Raw genomic sequence first — 20,000 nt, forward strand, 5'->3', positions numbered from 1 at the left:
GTGCAGGAGCTAAAGCTGCATGAAATACCCTAAACAAAGTGGTGACTATAGCTAAATGAGAAGTTCTGCAGTTCACAGACCATGTAGGCCCTATAGCTGCATTAAGCACATCAATGTATTCATTTTTTTTATTACTCTGATATAATAAAAGGCTTTTAAATATATACTGAACACACCGACAAGGTGCAAATAAGAGAAGTTCATTGTTTGATTTCACATTAACTTTAGGAAAACCGTAAAACGGAAACACTATGGAAGACTTTAAAGTGTTAAATTGTTGCATTTAAAATGGCTGCCTGCAGCCTCTGTGTTGGATTTCAAGCTCTTGGAGAAAACCTAACAAGGCCTCTGCAGAAATGCAGAGAGGAGCTTTGAAGTTTTTGACTTTCATAATTTGATATTCAGCTCAATGCCCTGAAGGGGGGAAAAGGTTTTGAGGAGGAGGTTTCTGCAGACCTTCATAATACAAGGGAATCCGCCTCCTCGCCGCTAGGTTTCTTCACAGGGAACCAGAACAAGACAAGATTCATGTCTGTGTTCAACGGCCAGACAGTTATAGAGGTCATCGGAGCAAAGATGGTGGGAACTATTCTAGTCGTCCGGAGTGTCTAAAAGAAGGTTTGTGTCACCCACAGCAACCAATCACAATGTGCCGTCAGTCCTAGCTGCCAAATAAAAGAGAATCGGGTCTCATATGAAAGGGGCGAAGCCTCACCGAGGACAGCGGGTGGTGAATCATCTTCAAACACGTTAGCGGCTCAACCAGTGTTTGATAGCGGTGCACACAAAATCAAAGCTTCTTTTCCATACAATAACAGAAAAAAGTATTGGCACCCACGGGCAAGTTAAAAACATTGTGTGCAATACTAGCCACAAGTCCTCATTAGTGTTCCACATCTAAGGCCTACAAGGTCAAGGTTTATCTCGTTAATATCTATGGCACCTGGGTCAGATTGTGTGGATATCTAAGGATTGCAAGTTTCACAATGTATATAAAATCTCTATGGGTTTTATGAATGGACAACGCAGCAGAAACTGCTTGCCTACAGACTCTCTCTTCTTGGATAAGAAGAGAAGGGAAGGAGCCATTTCTCTGATTTAGGGAATACAGAAACTTTACCAGCTGGAATTTAACTTAATATTTAAAAATTAACTTCTCTTATTTGCATTTAAATATACAATTGAAAGCATTTTGTTATATTTCTCCAATACCGGAATCTCCCAGTGATGGTGCATGCATGTCACGTGAAGGCTAGGAATCCTCAGACCATCTGAGCTTGCACATGGGTCCCTTTTGGCTCTCGGTGACTGAACAGAGTAAGGCTGGATGCACATGTGCAATAATTGTTGTTGGAATGGATATTTCATGATCCTTTCCAACGACAAAAGACTGAACGATGCATTAACAAGAGCTGTACATACAGCATCATTCTGCTCTATGGAGAATGGAGGGGGGTGAGCGACAGAGCTCTTTCCCTCGTCACTTTGATTACGATCGCTCATCATTCGTAGATCCACTAGGACGGATCTATGAACGACGAGCGCTGGACATACGGTAGATTCTGGTCCAATAGCCCTGAGGCTAACGTGTACGTAGCCTAATTGTTAGTATAAACTGATGTGGGGAAAGAAAATAAAAAGAAACTGTTGCTTTGAGAACACCTAGTCCAGTGAGCCACCAGCTACGGCAGGAAAATCTCACCACTGGAATGAAGAACAGATTCTGTACACCAGTTTTCCTCCAAAACAACAAATTTTATATGAGGATAATCCCAACTCCAGCTAGATCAAAAAAGATTAGAACCTCGGTCAAGTTGTGGTCTTTGTACTTTTTCCTGTTCTGTCAGACACCCACCAGTTGAAGAAAACGTAAAGGTCAATCTCACACACACTTTACTAACACACTAATAAAACGTTCTACACCCTACACATTCTACTAGAAAATGTCTCTTCCTGTCTAAGTTCCCAATGGTGGGAAAAGTTGGCAGAGGTTCTATCCTTTCCACATTATAAATACGTTTTGGCTGGAGATGGGTACAACAGCAGAAGACAACCCAAGAGAGGTCAAACACAAGCCATGTAGACGAGGTTCTTGACAGGGAGGAGACAACAGGTGAAGACAAAGTGGAGAAGACCAAAGATGTTCAGGTGTTGTATTATCGTCTCACCCTCTCCAAGCGAGTAGACCTTGAATCCAGACATTTTCTTGTTCAGGATGGATTTTGGCAGGTTCAGGAGGGCAGGGTTGTAGACGGGGAAGTCGTGATAATAATTTTCCAAAATCCATACAGCGACTCGCTGGATACTGTGAGTAGAACAGACAAGGACGGGTGAGGAGGAGAGACGGTCAATTAACCAGTGTGCAATAAGGAGGAGGAAGGAGAAGACACAAGGGGGGAACAGGAGGAACATGGGAACAAAGGCCGTGAATCAACTAGAACGACACAATACATAGATATCTAACAGAACAAAGATGGCTGCCGCAGGTAGGAGACAAACATGGCCACCATTGTGGTGGTATAAAGTTCACACCCAAATTTTTATTAACTTATCAAACCTGTAGAACTTTTCTATTGATAATTATAGCCTGGGCTTTCCATCAGGTAGTCTATTCTACGCAAATGCTTCATGTTATGCCTTCCATAAGACACTGCTTCCAGTCTCCATTACTTGGCCTATGGCCTAGAAAAGGTCACATGGTCTCCTGCTACGGGGAGCCTAGTGCATGTTTCAAGTCCTTAGAGGCTGTACAGAGCTTATTGATATCATGGCTTAGCTAGTATCATGCAATCCTGGCTTACCTGGTATCATGCAAATGGCAAACCACAACAATGGATATAACATGACTGTCAGGAAGCAGAGAACTGCATATATAATGAGGGAATAGGTCTCCTACCATGTACTTTTATCAATTACAAATTACAGATTGCATTATGTTAAAACACATTGAACAAAAAATAAAAATCACATTAAGTAGTTGTTCCAACAATAATAATAATAAAAAAGTGATTTCCCCATAACGCTCAGTTTTTCTACGACATGAAATGGTTGCACTCCCATGCATTTCACTACAGACGTTGTACTCTGGGAATGCCCCGATTAATATTCTAGCGGTGGTCTGACATAAACAAACATCGTAATGCCCGCAGCGCGCCAACTCCAGGCTGCAGTTGCCATGGGAACAACCGTACACATCCCATGGCTTCAGAAGGGGAAAAAATGCGTTTGAATAAAAGGTAAATCGGCAAAAATCTACACAGCCAATGTCTACTGGCTACAAATCAAATGGAAGATAAAATAAAGGTTGTATTGCCGTCTCTGATGTTAGAATGTTCCTTTACTTTCAAAAAAATGCTGGAGAAACAAAAAAAATATTGAGCATGAGCTGTGCTGTGAGCTAGGCATGAGCATAGGATTAATAAGCGTGTCATGAGCAGGGTTTTCATATTATCTGCTCTACAACATCAAGCAACAATGGTGGAAGTCCAGTGACCATCCTTCCTGTGACCCAATGTCTGTGGATCCCTGACTTAATTAGACATCTCATTCCAAAACTATGGCAATTATTAAGGAGTTGACCTCTCTTTGAGGTATAGCATTTATTGGGTAATAGTTGTTTTCATTAATTATTGGTAATTCAGTTATTTACGAATATGGAATATGATATATATAAGTATCAATATCTATCTATGATGGATCTTCAAATATACCCTTGATGAAGCAGGCAATTTTATCTGTGAAATGTGTCGGGTCAATCCTTTATCCAGTCAATAAAGGAATGTGGCCTCAACATTAAGTACCTCAAGTTCCAATAAACACCATCCTTAAATATGTAATTTGATTAATAGTATCAGCGAGAAGTCAACTCAATATTTATAGCCTCCACTTTTCTGCCAAGGCTTTCTGCAAGCTTTTGAAGGGCGTCTGACTACTGATGTTGGATCAGAACCTGACCCTTAGATCAGATCATGACCATTTGGTGATGAGGTCAGGGATTTGTGTCGGACACTCGAGTTCCTCCACACCTAACTGGTCACACCATGTCTTCATGGGGACAGGCCATGGTGGAACAGAAAAGGGCCTTCAAACTGTAACTGCGAGGTTGAAAGTGCCAACAGTCTTCGAAATGTGTACCAATATCGGTTACCTTCCATTAGAAACATTAATTTATGGAAAGGAGGGGTAAACATACTTTGGACTATAGTGTAAGTATCATGGTCAAGTGTCCAACATTTAGTTATATGGTGCATCAGTATGAACAGAGGTTCCAACCTCAGATGAGATTTCACACGTTAAACCCCCAACTAAACCTGAAAGGAGCATGGCAAACTGTAATAGCTGGGCAGCACTGTGGCATTTGCAGCGCTAGGTCCCAGGTTTGAATCTTGGCCAGGACACTATCTGGAGATTGCAGGTTCTCTCTGAGTCTGTGTGGGTTTCTCCCTGGTACTCTGGTTTCCTCCCACATTCTAAAAACATGTAGTTAGGTTAACTGGCTTCCCCAAAAATTGATAGGTATTGTGTAATATTAGTAGCAATCAGGTTGATAAGCAAATACAAACAAGGTGTGGAAGCAAAGTGGTGGACAGAATATCTGCATCATGGGCAATTGCTCTTGCATACTTTGTTACAGCAATTTTTAAATTCAGTCCTAAGCAGGCCTAATTGGTATGACCATGTGACACCCAAAGTAGGAGGAACAATGGATGCCAGATGCAATTTCCAGCATTTGTAGTCACAGGAAATAGGTGGTGCGCAATTGCTGGACCTCCAGGGATTTTAAAGTCTTGAGAAGTCCTGGCTGTGTAGATAGGTGAACACCTACAGCCACACAATGGGGGATTCACCTTCAATGTTAGGTTTGGTTTTTGCTTACACCCTGTTTTTTTGCTTACTCTATGGTTTTACAAATGGTGATTTTATGATGTTTGTTCAGATTGTATAATTAGTTTATGGCTGAGGCAGTAAATTCATTACACCATAAAGAAACTCAGTTCCTTTTAGTGTCCTAGTTTGGAGATTATAAAACTGGCCGCAGATAAGAGCAGATAAGAAGCGTCTGGGATAGGGATGCTTTTCCAACCTGTTCAGCAGCTTCTCAGAACGAACAGGTTTTTTTTTTTTTTTGCTTTAGGCTCAAACAAGACAGTCCCTCTTTAAATTCCCTTTAAGTCCCTTCTTTAAAAGTTTGTACCTGCAGCACACCAGCTCACACTGGCAGATTTCCCAGTGTCAAACAGAGAGGAAGTTAAAAGAAATCTCATACAGAGATACCCATTTTCCAAAAACACCCCCTTTCCCTGTAGGAATTTTACACAAGGGCAGCCATTTTTGTTAGGTATGCAGCGTCTTCTTCCTGCGCAGTACACTAATATTATAATCTCTACCTGAGACCTATTAAGTGTCCCGTTGGCTTATCCTGTTATCTTAGCCGTTACCTGGAAAAGGTGACAATTATCTACTATAAGTATAGACAATGTTAAAAAGATTTCACCTTACCTTAAGTGGCCGACATTGTAGTGCCTGCTTGCCCCGTCCGTAGACCGAACCACTTTGATGGTGAATTGTGGTTGCAGTTGCCGTAATTCCAGCAAGACTACCGCCAAGTAGTGAACAAAAAGCAAAGCATCCACTAGCGACACGGCGTATTGTACTATCCCCTGGTAATTCCGCTCGGCGGTGGTGAGGATACGGACAGCATAGAAGAGCCAGTAGGACACCACCAGCAAGAAAATGAGCACCATGATGAGCGCCCGGAAGACGAACACCCTTGGGAAGAAGGCCTTGGGGCGTCGAAAGAAGAGCGCCCAGCTCCCTACCAGGAGGATGAGGAGTTTGAAGGCCACGGAGATGAAGAGACCCTCACAGGGTGTGCCGCAAGCTTCCAGATCCCACGGTAAGATTTTGGGCAACAGCATGAAGGCAATGGGGGTGAGGAATGAAACAAAGGCCAAGGCTCCACCAACAATGACACCCAAGTGGCGTGAGCAGTCCAGGTTGGCACTGTCCTCCATGTCCTTAGTGATACGAGTAATGTCATCATGGGATATGCTGTGTTCGGAGGTCCCGGTGACCACGGTGGTGGTTTCTCCCCAGTTGTCATCCTAAGGAACAAACAAAACCAGAGTTACCTTAAAGCAGAGGTAGCATCAGATATATTAAGGCCAAGTTACGTTTCATAGTCTAACATTTCCAGGTATTTGTCTCACAGAATCACAGAACTTTCCCGGACAATTACTTCGGTTTTCTCAATCTAGAGAGAAAAGCAGTATTTGTTAAGGCATCATTCAGGGTCCGCCATCTGCATCCTGGAGTGAGATGCCCCAAAAATTTAAGGAGCACTTCATCACTGACCACCACCCCGATGCAAAGGGGATACCTTCCCGCTGACCCCCTATGCACAGAGCATCTTTCGCCACAGACCCTGTGAGGGTCATTTTTAACCAATTAATTAATTTTAGCACAGGTTCCCGGAGACCTGGAATTAATTTTAAGGGTTTCTCCTGGGGAAAAATGTTGGGAAAGGCTGCCGTACACAATTGTATTGCTGGCGGCGACTTTCTAGAATCCAATTCTCATTTTGCATTCAGCTCATAACTTGGACATCTCGCGCTCCCCCCTCCTCCCGCCATACAAGATCACACAAGCCGGGGGAGCTCCATCTTGGCGAAGGTACAAGATGAACAGGTGCCAGGCTTCACGAAGAGCCGCAGAGCTTTTTTCACATGGCTGCGTGGGGAGCTGTTGTGTTAATATGTCGTTTTATGTGGAAACGTCTTTTTGGGAGGTTTTCAAAGTCCTGTAGCCGAGCTCTAAACTGAAGACAAGTTTCATCTTGTGACCTGAAAACCGAACCGGTCGAACGACGGGGTTAACGTATAGCGCTTGGGGGTGGGGGTGGGGGGGTATATATTACAACATGGAGTCTGGAATGCACAGCCGCTGGCTCTACTACTTACATTACGGCTACAAGCACCTTCACATCGAGATATTGAATGGCCGCCAAGTACACCTGGAAGAGTCATCCCACGTCAAGGATTTATTACATCTCATGCTATTTAAAAGGAAGCAACTGTCTTTTTACAGTTTTATCTTCAAGTATAGCTAAACCTATAAGCATAAATGTCAAATTTCTGCTTACCGTTTCTTACATGCAGCTGCTTTTGTTTTTTTTGTTACACTTTATTATATGACTCTTCCTATTATAGGGTGACATCACTGAATGACTGTACTGTATACGTAAAGGAGTTGTCACCCCAGGGTATGGCTGCACAACACCCTTCCCCCTTCTCTTATTCAAATACAAGTGGTTAGTAGTCCACAGAGATAGCAAGTGACAATGTAAGCAAAAAGAATGCAGCATAAACGGAGCACTCAGAAATTTGGAACTTACGAGATTCATCAACATGTGGTTTTTTGCCCTTCCTAAAAGAGAAATAAAATTCTCAGACAGATCTGACGGAAGGTGGGGAGGCCGGAGGGCAGATGCGACATAACCGGGGAGGCCGGAGGGCAGATGGGACATAACGGGGGAGGCCGGAGGGCAGATGGGACATAACGGGGGAGGCCGGAGGGCAGATGCGACATAACGGGGGAGGCCGGAGGGCAGATCTGACATAACGGGGGAGGCTGGAGGGCAGATGTGACAGAAGGGGGGGGCGGAGGGCAGATCTGATAGAAGGGGGGAGGCCATCTAACAGCACTGCATGGTGGATCAGGACATAACAATTTCTATTATTTAACTGTATTTGGGCTGCCTAAATCATTCTGGTATTTACCGATGAGTTTAGCTGTTGGCTCTCAGAGGAAGGCATTGAACTAATAGGAAGGGTATTTGTTCCTTCCTCTGGTTTAATGAGGTGTGGAAAGGTAAATTTGTACAGCCAGGCCGCTAAACGGAATTTCCATAGAAAGAAAAAAATAATAAAAGAAGGTTCCATCATCTCCTCCTGGCCTTCGCATGGCCTGGAAACAATGACATCACTGGCAGCCAATGGCGCTTGAGAGATGGCGACCCCTGTGCCGCAAATCCTCTCTGTCTCTACCTGGCAACAGGCCAAAGCCACGAGGGCCCATCTCGCTTACGCAGACAGGCTGCTTGTTAGTGCTGCGCCCCACCAACGACAGCTCTTTGCTTGGAGACGCCGATAAGTGCTGCAGGAATCAATAAACTCTCCTGGTAATTAAAGCTGCAGACAAGGGCGTAAAATAATTAGTCACACGTTGATGGCAGGTGATAAGCGAGTCTTCCGCTGCACCGCCGAGCGAACCTGCGCTCATGCTGTTCAGCGTGCACATCCGCACCAAGAGAAAAATAGGTGACAACTAGGCTAAAGCAGAACCCCAGCTGCAAATGTTCTAAGACATACCCGGTCATCTCCTCTCGTTGACTCGTTGTCTAGCAAGGGCTCTCCCGGAGCTTGGATGGTGACTGACTTATCGCCCCGACTGCTGCCATCCCTGCTTTTAGACCGATGACGATCCCTCCGTTCTCTGTATGGACAAAATAAAGAAACAAGTTAATGTGAATGGTCCAGCGCTGTATGAGAAAAAAAATATAAATAGCACTCAATCAGAAATAACTTTACATTATCATACATAGATGGATTCTTATTGGCTGTTAAGGTTATCATGCTCGGAGATTATTGTATTTTAACAGATGTAAACCATTTAACAGTATACAAATAGTGTATAAAAAGAGAACCTGTCATCACAATGATCAATTTAAAAATTCATAGCCCATGGCCTTTGACCATCCCCTGAGGAGCCTACACAGTTTCTGATCATCCTCTGCAGAGCCTTCAGCAACTCCTGTAGCATTTCCCCAGTTATTAAACAGCTCGTTTTGCATATAGTTATTATATTTTGTAAAATCCCAGGATAATGTCAGGGGGCACAGCTGAGGTCCCCTATAACTCCCTCACTGGCTACTACTGCTCTGTTCTGCAACAAGGTTAGCCAAACTGAACACATTTCATTTGACTTACCTGCGGGACACATTACCAGACCCTCCACATGGGCCACGTAGTAAAAGAGCAATAAATTAGTTAACTTCCCAGTACTAAAATCTATTTGTGATTGGTTGTCGTCTCTTACCTGTGCTTGCGTGAACTTCGGGACTGCCCCGACTTGTAGGAGTACCCAGAATATTGGGACTCGTTGTCCATGTTTTCAGAGTAGCGACCTTTGTGGCGATCCACGTTTACGGTTTTTGGTTTCCCCGACCCAGGAACTGCTGCCAATACGGCGACTGCCTCTTTTAGCACAGGCTTCTTCAGGCCAAAAGGCACCGCCAGAAAGTCCACTTTCACCTTGAGGGACTCTATTTTGATTGGCGGGCCTGGTCCCTCTCATAAGAAAAAATAAAACAAAAAACCAAGGACACCTGAGAGAGAGAGAGAGACAATCAATCAATCAATCAATCAGTGGTTGTGATCAATAGGGGAAAAAAATCTGACGCATTCCTGCAATGGAAAGTCTCGGAGCCTATACATGTAAGCAAATGATCTGACTGCTGACACCAGGAGCCAAAAAGTGAGAATTCTTCATTGTATTTACCAAATGATCCCCTGGGGATATTTTCTGTTTGGGTTTCAGTGACTCTTAGTGGTTTGTTTATCCTCAACACAGATTTTCTCCCCCACAAAAATCTGCCTAATAGGGCAAAGCCGACAGATGGGACAGTCCCCCCCCAAATAATTGAGACATTTTAAACAATTCCTAAGGAGTGAGAAGAATGCAACACAATCCTAATAACAGTGCAGACTGCCATTTACAGGGCTGAGCCACAGATCAGCTTAGATAAGAAGGAGGTGACATCATCACTTAATGCAGTGACATCACCGCTGTCCAGATATAAGATATTTTATACAGGGATGACAACACCCTTCTACAGATAGAAGATATATATTATACATTGCGCTCCAGGTATTCAAATTATATATTTTACAGGGGTGGCATCACCTCTCCTTAGATATGGTATATATTATACAGGGGGCAACATCATTGCTTTCCAGCTTTGTTATATATTAAATAAGGACAGCATCACCGCTCACCAAATATAAAATATATTAAATAGGGGCGACATCACCGCTCTCCAGATATGTTATATATTATATATGGGCGACATCACCCCTCCCCAGATATGTTAGATATTATATAGGGGCAACATCGCCGCTTTCCAGATATGTTATATATTATATATAGGGGCGACATCACCGCTCTCCAGATATGTTATATATTATATATAGGAACGACATCACCCCTCCCCAGATATGTTATATATTATATATGGGCGACATCACCCCTCCCCAGATATGTTAGATATTATATAGGGGCGACATCACTGCTTTCCAGATATGTTATATATTATACAGGAACGACATCACCCCTCACAAGATATGTTGTATATTATACAGGGGCGACATCACTGCTTTCCAGATATGTTGTATATTATACAGGGGCGACGTCACCTTTCTTTAGATATGTTGTATATTTACCGGGTACAACATCACTGATCTTTAGATATAAAAGTTATATAATTTACAGCGGCGACATTACCCCTCTCCTGATACAAGTCATATTATAGAGGGGCGACCGTTATCCAGAGGAGGTATATTATACAGAGGTGTCATTAGCATTCTAAAATCGTAACAGTGGCTACTTTATATCTGGCTGATCCAGGATGAAGGAAGCTTTCGATCAGCAGGCCTTCTTTCCGGAAAAGGGCGGCAGCGTTCCTTCTATAGTCCTTTTGTGCGGATCTTTTCATAACTGTTTGCATTGTGGGAAGGTTTCCCTGAAGCTACAGGTCAGATATGACTATGTAATAACTGTTACGCAGCGTATACCAGGAAAGAGATCCCCTACATTCGGCTGTGTGGTCGATACTCTGCGTCGTATAAAGTTACAGAAAGACAATTGAGCTTTTGTCCCATGTTCTGTCCCAAATGAAAAGGATTATTGGGGGTGAGGAAGGGGGCGATTTATAAAAGACAAAAGTCCAAGTAACTAAGCGGGGGGGGGGGGGGGGAATAAGTTACTAACCCTCCCCCCAGTGCATTTTATTTGTGTTTATAAAGCGCTAACATATTATGCAGCGTTGTACAAAAACCTTCTACGACTGAAGGAAGCATCGCCATTGAATAACGATAGACGGATTTTAGCAATTCTGTCTCTGAACCTTCATTTTGAGGCCACAGGCAGTACGATTGGTGGGCAACCAGACACCTAATAAAGGAAATCCACACATTCTATGGACTGCTTTAAGAAAAAGCTGAATGCTTTTCTAGAAATACAGAATATAACTGGGTATTAAAGTTTAAAAGTAAAGACACCAGAGACTGTTGATGGAGAGAAGATCTGATTGTCTCGGGGGATCTGGAAGGAATATTTTTTTCCTTGTCGGAGTAATATGAAGCAGGGTTTGGCTGGATCAGCCATGTCTGTCTTCTTCTCCTCCTGTCTCACGGTCTGTAACTGTCATTTGCTACCCCTATTTAATGTACAGCGCTGCCTAATAAGTTGGCGCTATATAAATTGTTTAATATTATTTTAATATTGGGTTTTATGTGATATATGCTGGCTTGTGGTATATTTATTTCCCTTGCAGTTGAACTTTTTATAACCTATGTAACAAGACTTGCTCTTCATGTCCGGGACCTATTTGTGGAAATGAGGAACTGTGAATGTTGCCCATAACAGATTATACAGTCAAAGGCCTATTCACATTATGTTCCAAAACAAGAAGTTTCATTTTAGTTTATATAAGGTTTATTTTTTAGGACGTTACGTTACAGAAACGCTTTATGGTGGCATTTACAATGAATGGTGTTGAGGCATGCCAAACATACATGCATTACCTTAGTGACTCTTAATCTTTATATTTATAAATGTGAAAATATAAAAATATATAAGCTCAATGAAGAGCCCCACTACTCAATATACACACACACACAACATAAAAAATATGAAATTTGACTGCTACATTGTTGACATTGTTGGCCTGTATAGCACAGAGCCTGGATCAGCCATAATACAGCTAGGCCTGGTTACCATAGCAACCTGACTGAAAAGCCATTACAGGCCATGGTGTCCAGCTCACTAGGCCTGGATTTTAGAGGGGGCTGATAAAGACAGGGGTCAGGATGCTGCACTCATTGTCCCAAATGCCAGATTTTTTGTGCATCTATTGCCATGGAAACCCCCCCCCAAAAAAAGGTGGGGTAGTTTAAGCACACCTCTCCCCCCACACTCTTTCCTTCCCTGTCACCTAGGAGATGGCAGCCAGCCTGCAAACATTTTCTGAAACAAGTGCAGGGAGCGAATCTGGGTGGAGAAAGTGGAAGGGAAGGGTGGAGGGCGAGCCAGGGCCGAAATAAAAGGAATGGAGGGAAGGAGCCCATTCTGTTACTCTTCTCCTTTTGTTTAATAAAAAGGATCACATTTCTCCAGGGAGACAGACTCTGAAAAGCCTGGGGGGAGCCAACAAATTCCCAGGACCTAAGAAAAGTTTTCTTTTTCACTTTAATACAAACAAAAAATAAAATATTTTAGAATTGAATGAGTTTATTTTTTTCGCCGACTATTCTTCCGTTATCGTGCACTTTCGATACTCTTAAAAACGTTGTTGCGTTCTTGGTGGCCGCCATCTTTGATGAATACATACATTGACATGGTTTCCAGATGTCTACTAGTAATGTAGCATGGCTGACAGCTGAGGTTTTATCTCAGCAGATGTTGAGCGTCGTTTTAACAAGGAGGTCAGTGACAAACGTCTTTAGATTATTTGTCACGGGCCGATAATGATAAAACTTGTATTCGGAGTGACGAGAAGCGTGGAGCTGCTCCGTACTTTGCAGATTTTCTCTCACTTCCTGTTCTTGAGACACAACAGGAAGAGCAATACAGGCAGAGATAAAAACCTGGCAGGGGTTTAACCATTTTCTTACGCCAAGCATGTTCAGATATTGGAGATATTGTATGCTCAATAATAAACTTTTAAATTTAATCCGCTAAATACATTCCAGGTGAATCAAAAACAGACTAAAAAGAAAAGCCTGCTGCAGGAGAAAGACCATCTATACCCATGTGAAAGCAGTGGTCCCTGCATTGGTCTGACACACCCCCTGGTAGATCTGACCAATAGCGTCCCAGTAAAGCTTGCAGTTGATTGGAGTGCTCTAGCTCAGGGGTGTGTCTGATCTCTGCAGAGAGATCGCTGCTTCCCCACAGTGGGCAAGGAGTTGTTCCCTGCAAGCGTCAGGCTGTTTTTCCAGCAACATGTCCTATCTGCATCTCAAACATATGGTCATTACCGTATCAGATGACCATGCTATGAAATTAAATTAACTTGTATCAAATGCATCAATATTTATTATATTTCATCCATTTGCTAAAATACTAAAAGACGCCACAGATATAGATTTTTCCCCATTACGTGGTCCGAGAATGTTTATAGGTCTTGTACATGTGACACGGCTTATCTGTACATTGGAATAAAAGGCTTTACATATCCATAGCCAGCTGTTAATACCTTAATAACACATTCGGGAAACAGCAAGAAGCAATTAAAGGAAGTCTCACCGATCGGTAACCTGAATAACCAGCTCCCACCCCTCCCCCATCCCACCGCCACCCGATCAAAGTCTAAGGAAAGGCTGAAGATTTGATGGCTCCTAATGGAATCCACACAAGCTGCCTGCCAGCTCTTACAGTGTGCTCACTGTGGGCAACCATTCTGGTAAATAACGTTTTCCAATGATTGCCTTAAAGCGGACCAATCAATATGCTGCATATTGCAAGTTATGGAAATCACAAGCAAGGCCTTCAGCAGAAAGACATTATATAACTTGATGATGAACAGTCATTTCAAGTGGCAATTATTAAAAGTCTATAAATGATTTCCAGGATAGAACACATTGTAGTTATATTTTCATCCAGCAGGTGGAGCTGTAAGCCCCTTTTAATGTTTTCTTCTCTATTCTTAGCTACTTTGTTGAAATAAGTCTGATTACAATAAAATATATGTAAAAGCCAACATCAAATTTTTTATAGTGTAGGATATTAAAAAAAAAAGGCTGGATTATCTGTCGAGATGTGCACCCTCAGGACAGATTCACCCCCTTTATTTGCCCTGGCGACTATTGTCAGAGGGAACCCAATATTTGTTCAAAGATAAGGCAAAAATCCTCCAATGGGGACACCTGTACCTGGGGCAACTTTTAATTACAATTTTCAACAACTTCCTCTTGCACAAGAAGGTTTTACACTTTGTCCTGGTTTAATGAACTGCACATGATCAATAATTATTAAAATGTGTCTTCGTAAGGGGTCTGGTCTGAATTACTTTCTGCAAAACCATTCACAGCAGCTTCATAAAAATTCCAGAGAGGGGAAACCGACACCAAACAAATTAACAGCTGGAAGGAGAAATATCGATGGAAGTAGAGAATTTTTGAGGAATACAGATTTTACTTCCCTGACAATGCCTCCATCTGCAGAAGGATGGCGCGCTCTTTGTTCAGGCATCATCCACTTCCTGGGCTGGGATGAAGCAGTCATGCAAATTCTGATGCGGTGTTCACAAATATCTGACACAGATCAGCAACGTTTCAGCTTGTTACAATGTTACAGTCTGATCATTGGAACCATTATATATTGGAACATCTCAGGAATTCAGTTACTGACAGGTCCTCTTTTGCCATGAAGATTCACTTATAACATTGGTTTTGTATATTCACTACATTTTTCCAGATTCAGGATGAACTTTCAAGTTCAACTGTCACTGCATGTAATGGGCGCAGGCACCCTCACCACCATCACCCTCCTCGCCCCCATTTTTATCATTGCCAGCTACCAGTCTAATTCTAGATTATCCTCCGGCAATGAGAAGCTCCAATAACACGCCACGGAAGGGTGGCTTTGTACATTCCCAGCCATGGCTGCCGGCGTTCACCATTGCCAGCCAAATGTTCCTCCTGCCCAATGGCAGAGCACCAAGACAGAACAGCCGGAACTGGAACGTGACGCTTCCTTGAGTTTCTAAGACCTCCGAGGCAACTGGGGAAAAACCAACGTATTTTTATTTTTTGAAAAAGTTCTCCGAGTTTAAGGCTTCGGATTCTGATAGGTGTTAGACAACTGCGCAGTTTACCGCTTTCAGGCGTTTAGTGTTACCACTATTTGCCTGGGAGCCACAAAGGGGAGATAACGGCATTGATGAGCATTTGATGAAGGTTTTGCAAGCGGTTGTCTTGCCGGGTGTAGCGAAAGCTCATGGGTCATCTACTGTCCTTCAAAACATTTGCACAAATTTTGAAGTGTTTCCAAGTCTATAGAAGCGGTTTTGAAGTTGACCAATCTCATGCTGGGACAAACGAAGGACGGAGGTCGCTTTGGGGGACCAGTCGCACAAAGATGGAGGATGTTTGGATAGGGCACATGTACTAGAGCTGCTTATTTTTTAAGCCAGTCCATCCAGCCTGGAGCTTGCCATGGCTGTGCCAGGCTATTTAATTACATTATTTACACCGAATTAAAAATAGAATAGTATCAGATCACTTGAGCAGTTCATGCCCCTATTGGATAGATTTACCCTCTGTATCCTTTGACAAAAGGGTTTAAAACTTTTACAGTGTCACTGGTGGAAATACTTATGTAGGCACAAGATTAACCAAGTTTTTCCTAACTGTAGTGGCAAAGTTGCACCAAGAATGGAGTGACTTGACATACCGCCATTATTGGATCACCATAGGAGCCAGGCAAATAGTATTTTGCACAAATAGTGAACGGCAGTGGGTGTCTAATAATTTCCTTGTAGCCAGTTATGTGTCACGTTTCCATGAAGTGTTCAGCGAATTGTTTAAAAAAAAAAATTGCTGTTTAAACAGAAACACAGACAGAGCTTAAAACTCGGCAAACACGGTGTTCAAACACTGGAGCCATTAGTAGGAGTGCGGCCTTTCCCAATGGTCAGCAGCAAAGTAGTCTGTACTTTTGTTGTCTCCCAGTTTGCAGAAGGATAAAAACACTCACAAGGAGGACTGAAGAGGGCTTAACAACGGGTAGATAAAAAGAAAAGCCAAGCCCTCCCCCCCTACCACCACCTAAGCCTTCCACCCACCACCAATTTCAAAAGCGGACCTTCCCTCCACACTTCGCTTGTTGGCGGACTGGTTTTTCAAAAGGGAGTTTCACACATAATCTGCCAGGGAACAGACAACACACAGGGCTTTCCTAAGCCGGGTAAAAACTAAAAAGATGATAAAAAGGATGCTTACTTTCTTTCCTTCTTAGTCAAGTAACTTTACCACCCCTCCCTCCAGCTGCCCATAATTATCTATTTCTTTCTACCACGTTGGCCAAATTTAGGAGCATTAGAGAGGAAGTCCTGTGTAAGCTCAAAGTCATGACTAAGTTTACCCAGGGCTCTCTACCCTCCCCCATGTGACTGAATTGTGCCAATTGGCAAAACCAACACTGTCAATATGGACTACCCATATCTGGAACTACCAATGGCTACGAATTCTCTGCTTGCCCCCATGTGACAGCACAGCCAATCACCAGTACAGTACCGTCATATGGGTAAAGAAAAGTTAGTCACGGTCTCTCCATACCTGGAAGTATGAAGGCTGAGGGCTCTTGCACCCATGTGATAGAGTTAGCTGCCTAAGCAAGCCAATTACCAGTACCATCACATGTGTGAAATGAAAAGTTAGTTACAGTCACCACCATACACAAAATAAGTACTAAGGAGGGGAATCTGTGTATCCATGAAATAGAGTTAGCTGCCTGATCAAGCCAATCCCCAGTACCATCACTTGGGTGAAATGGAAAGTTAGTTATGGTCCCCCCCATACATGGAAGAAGTACTAAGGAGGAGGATTTGTGCACCCATGGGAGGTTGTCACACTATATAAGTATTTGCAGCTAGCAACAAATAAAATGAAATAATGAATCATCCTGCATAGGCAAAGCAAAGGTACACATGACTACCGACGACAGACATATATACTGGCTAGTCACCAGACCATCTCAAACTTCAACAAAAATGGCTGTCTTAGAAGGGTAAGCTGAATGATTTTATTGCCCAAATGACTTCAAACTCCTAAGCCAAGTTCTATTGCATCCTTAAGAACCAACAAAAGCTTACATAACTTTACTGTCTCTGTTGACCAGTGCATTTTGCCAAAATTTTACCAAAATAGAAATAGAAATAAAGGCAGCCAGGCAAGCTCCATTCCAACAATAACAGCATCACCAACATTTTTTGCTCCTTAAAAAAAAAATCCCTATAGCCATACTGACCGACATTCAACAAAAAGAGCAATGTACTGTATGTTTTTATCTATCACACGCTTGACATAGTCATAACATAACCATTGGTATGTAAAAAGAAATAAAAACACCAACCAATTTCAAAGGAAAAAATGCATAATATACTATTAGAACATCCCACCAACCTCATGCCACTTACCAAATTAGGAGTAAAATGCTGATTTACGTTGACCGATGATCCTACAGTTCTTTGTACTTCTTGAGGAACATCAATTCAGAAACTTGAAAACATGGAGTCTTGACCCCCCCGAAAAGCCAGATCCCTCAGAGCAAATGGCTTTCATAACACTTAGTCTGTGAAAAAAAAAAAAAGAGATTGGAGTCAATTAGCTAATGAATCAATTCATTAAATCAAAGCCAAAGGCTATGAGGGAGATATGAGGATTACGTAGGGCAAAGCGCGTTAATCTCATCACAAATAATCTGTTGGCAATATGATTGAGTGGAAGGGTAATTTGATTGGGTACCTCAAAATGCCCTTTAAAGGTGGCCAGGATACTAATGGGAGATATAAGGCTGTTCTACATAAAAATGATGACTGCGATTCATCAAATATACAAGTTGTGGTGTACAATGACTACAAAACACTTAGTTATAACTACAGAACAAAGCAGATGAGTCCTGGCATCAAGAGGAGACCACTATCCGTCAATGACTGCTCACACAAGTCTAAAAGGAATGTGTATTAATTTTGTAGATTTATACATATACATCAAAACACATACACACATTCTAACCCAACATTTGTAGACACCTGATAATCTATATGAGCTCCTTGGAAATCCTATTGCACAACCATGACCATAAGAGAAGAGTTGGGCCTCCTTGAGGCTATAATATCCAATCCAATCTTCTGGGAAAGGTTCCTACAAGGGTTTAGGAGTGCGTCTTTGGGAATTTGTGTCGATTTATGAGGTCAAGTATGGATGGTGAATGAAGTGGCCTGGCTCCCACTTGGCTTGTTGAAGTCAAAGCTCTCGGGAGGTTACTCAAGTGCCGCCACCTTAGAAAGTTTATACGGTGGCTGTAATAGAGGGGGAGCAGTTGCCATAAGAGTATCAGGACCTCAGTGGGGCCCTTTAGCTGTAGGCCATCACTTGGCCCTTCACGGGTAAGTTTGCTTTCTAAGAAGGCTACCCTATCAATACACTAGGACTGGACATCAATGTGGCCACCATATTGGAAATGGAATTAATGAAAATGTTGCCTTCCCCATTCCCTACTGCCATCGGTTTTAAAAGCTAGGGTGTCAAAATGGATCCCTTCACTATGCTTGGGTATGATTGACTAAAACGATAATTTAAGCCAATTTAAACAAAACAAAATTGCGAAAAATATACAGCCACGTTGTCTTTCATCCCTCCTCGGAAAATCCCTTGGCTTACAAATTTATAACGAATAAAAGCAAAATCCATTCATTTTTCCACTGCACCAATACCCCTGATTCCCGGCAGTCGGGCCTATGCAAAATGGATTATGTTTTGACTATGACAAGAATAGAAACACAGCGTATTATCGACATGCATTATGCGGAAACGAGATTAGCTATTCGGCGCGTGTAAACCGGAGAGAGGATATATGCTCTAGATTTCGAGAGCTGCCAGCTTGCGAGGCGGCTTGATAAATGGAAGTCTGCAGGCCCGTCTACAGATTAGCACTTGAAAATGGCCGCCGTTCCGCAGGACCCCCAGCTCATTGACTGACAATGGGCCTGTGAAGAGAGAGAGAGGCATGTGGGCTTCCGTAATGAAAAGCTCAATTTAAAGGGGATGATTATTAATTCCTTCCTGGCTCTGGAAATCCAAGCAGACATTAGGAAACCCTAAACTGCCTGTCTCACGATCACAATCGGCAAGTTCATTACCTCATCTCAACTCCATCCATCATCGGAAGCTCTCGGCGTCTCCGAATATTGAACAGCCTCCATAAAAAAAAATGAATCTCCTCTCAGTAATCCGCTATCACATTCCTCCCAGCATTGTGGAAACAGGCTATGAAATGTTACTGTCAGGGGTAGAAACGACTGATGGGAACGGCGAGGAATGCAAAACTAAGGAACGATATTTATTCAAAGCATATTAGAGCGTGCAAAAGGCCATATGGTTACAAAAAAAAAAAAAAAAAATGACATATTCATATTTTTATATATAGATTGTCAAGTTATTATTCATTGTTCGTGTTGGTGACATTTGGTGTTTACAAACATGTTATGGAAATTTGCTGGGAGGATGTGCAGAGATAGGATTTGTCGATTTCAGAAGGGAAAACGTGAAGCAGAATAGAGAGGCAGATGAAAACAGATAAATCCTAAAACTTTGAAGATGAAAGGGGGGCACCTTTTAGAACAAAGAATGTTAGCAAGGGACACGCCCCTGCCACGCCCCTGAGCTGCAAAGAGGAATTGTCACACAAAAAATGATTGGTTAATCCTATCAGAACTTTTTTTTCCCCCCATCACCAATTTTTCATTGGATCAGTATTTTAAAATGAAAAATATATAAGTGTATGCATAGGCCAAATTATTTATATAAAAACTTATTTCTCAATTTTGTAAAGTTTTTAAAAGGGGATTAAACCCTAAGATTTTATTGCTTTTAGCGTACGGATAGGTAGATTCTGGTTTTTGATCTGGCGACCATGGTCATCGAGAGTTGAAAAGATAG

At 42.4% G+C, this 20,000-nt stretch overlaps 1 protein-coding gene across 1 annotated transcript in view; it reads right to left on the reverse strand.

The window, feature by feature from the left end:
* Window positions 1–20,000, reverse strand: part of VANGL2 (VANGL planar cell polarity protein 2) — a 58,544-nt gene that overhangs the window by 6,950 nt on the left and 31,594 nt on the right. Inside the window, exons 2-6 of the mRNA XM_072428221.1 lie at window positions 17,477–17,631; window positions 9,097–9,385; window positions 8,370–8,493; window positions 5,500–6,104; window positions 2,169–2,305 (exon numbers count right to left, since the gene is read on the reverse strand). Coding sequence (XP_072284322.1) covers window positions 2,169–2,305; window positions 5,500–6,104; window positions 8,370–8,493; window positions 9,097–9,167 — 937 coding nt within the window. The 5' untranslated portion in view covers window positions 9,168–9,385; window positions 17,477–17,631. The remainder of the gene's footprint in view (window positions 1–2,168; window positions 2,306–5,499; window positions 6,105–8,369; window positions 8,494–9,096; window positions 9,386–17,476; window positions 17,632–20,000) is intronic.

This window comes from Pyxicephalus adspersus, chromosome 12 (genome assembly GCF_032062135.1).
Source record: "Pyxicephalus adspersus chromosome 12, UCB_Pads_2.0, whole genome shotgun sequence".
In the NCBI taxonomy this organism is placed as follows: domain Eukaryota; kingdom Metazoa; phylum Chordata; class Amphibia; order Anura; family Pyxicephalidae; genus Pyxicephalus; species Pyxicephalus adspersus.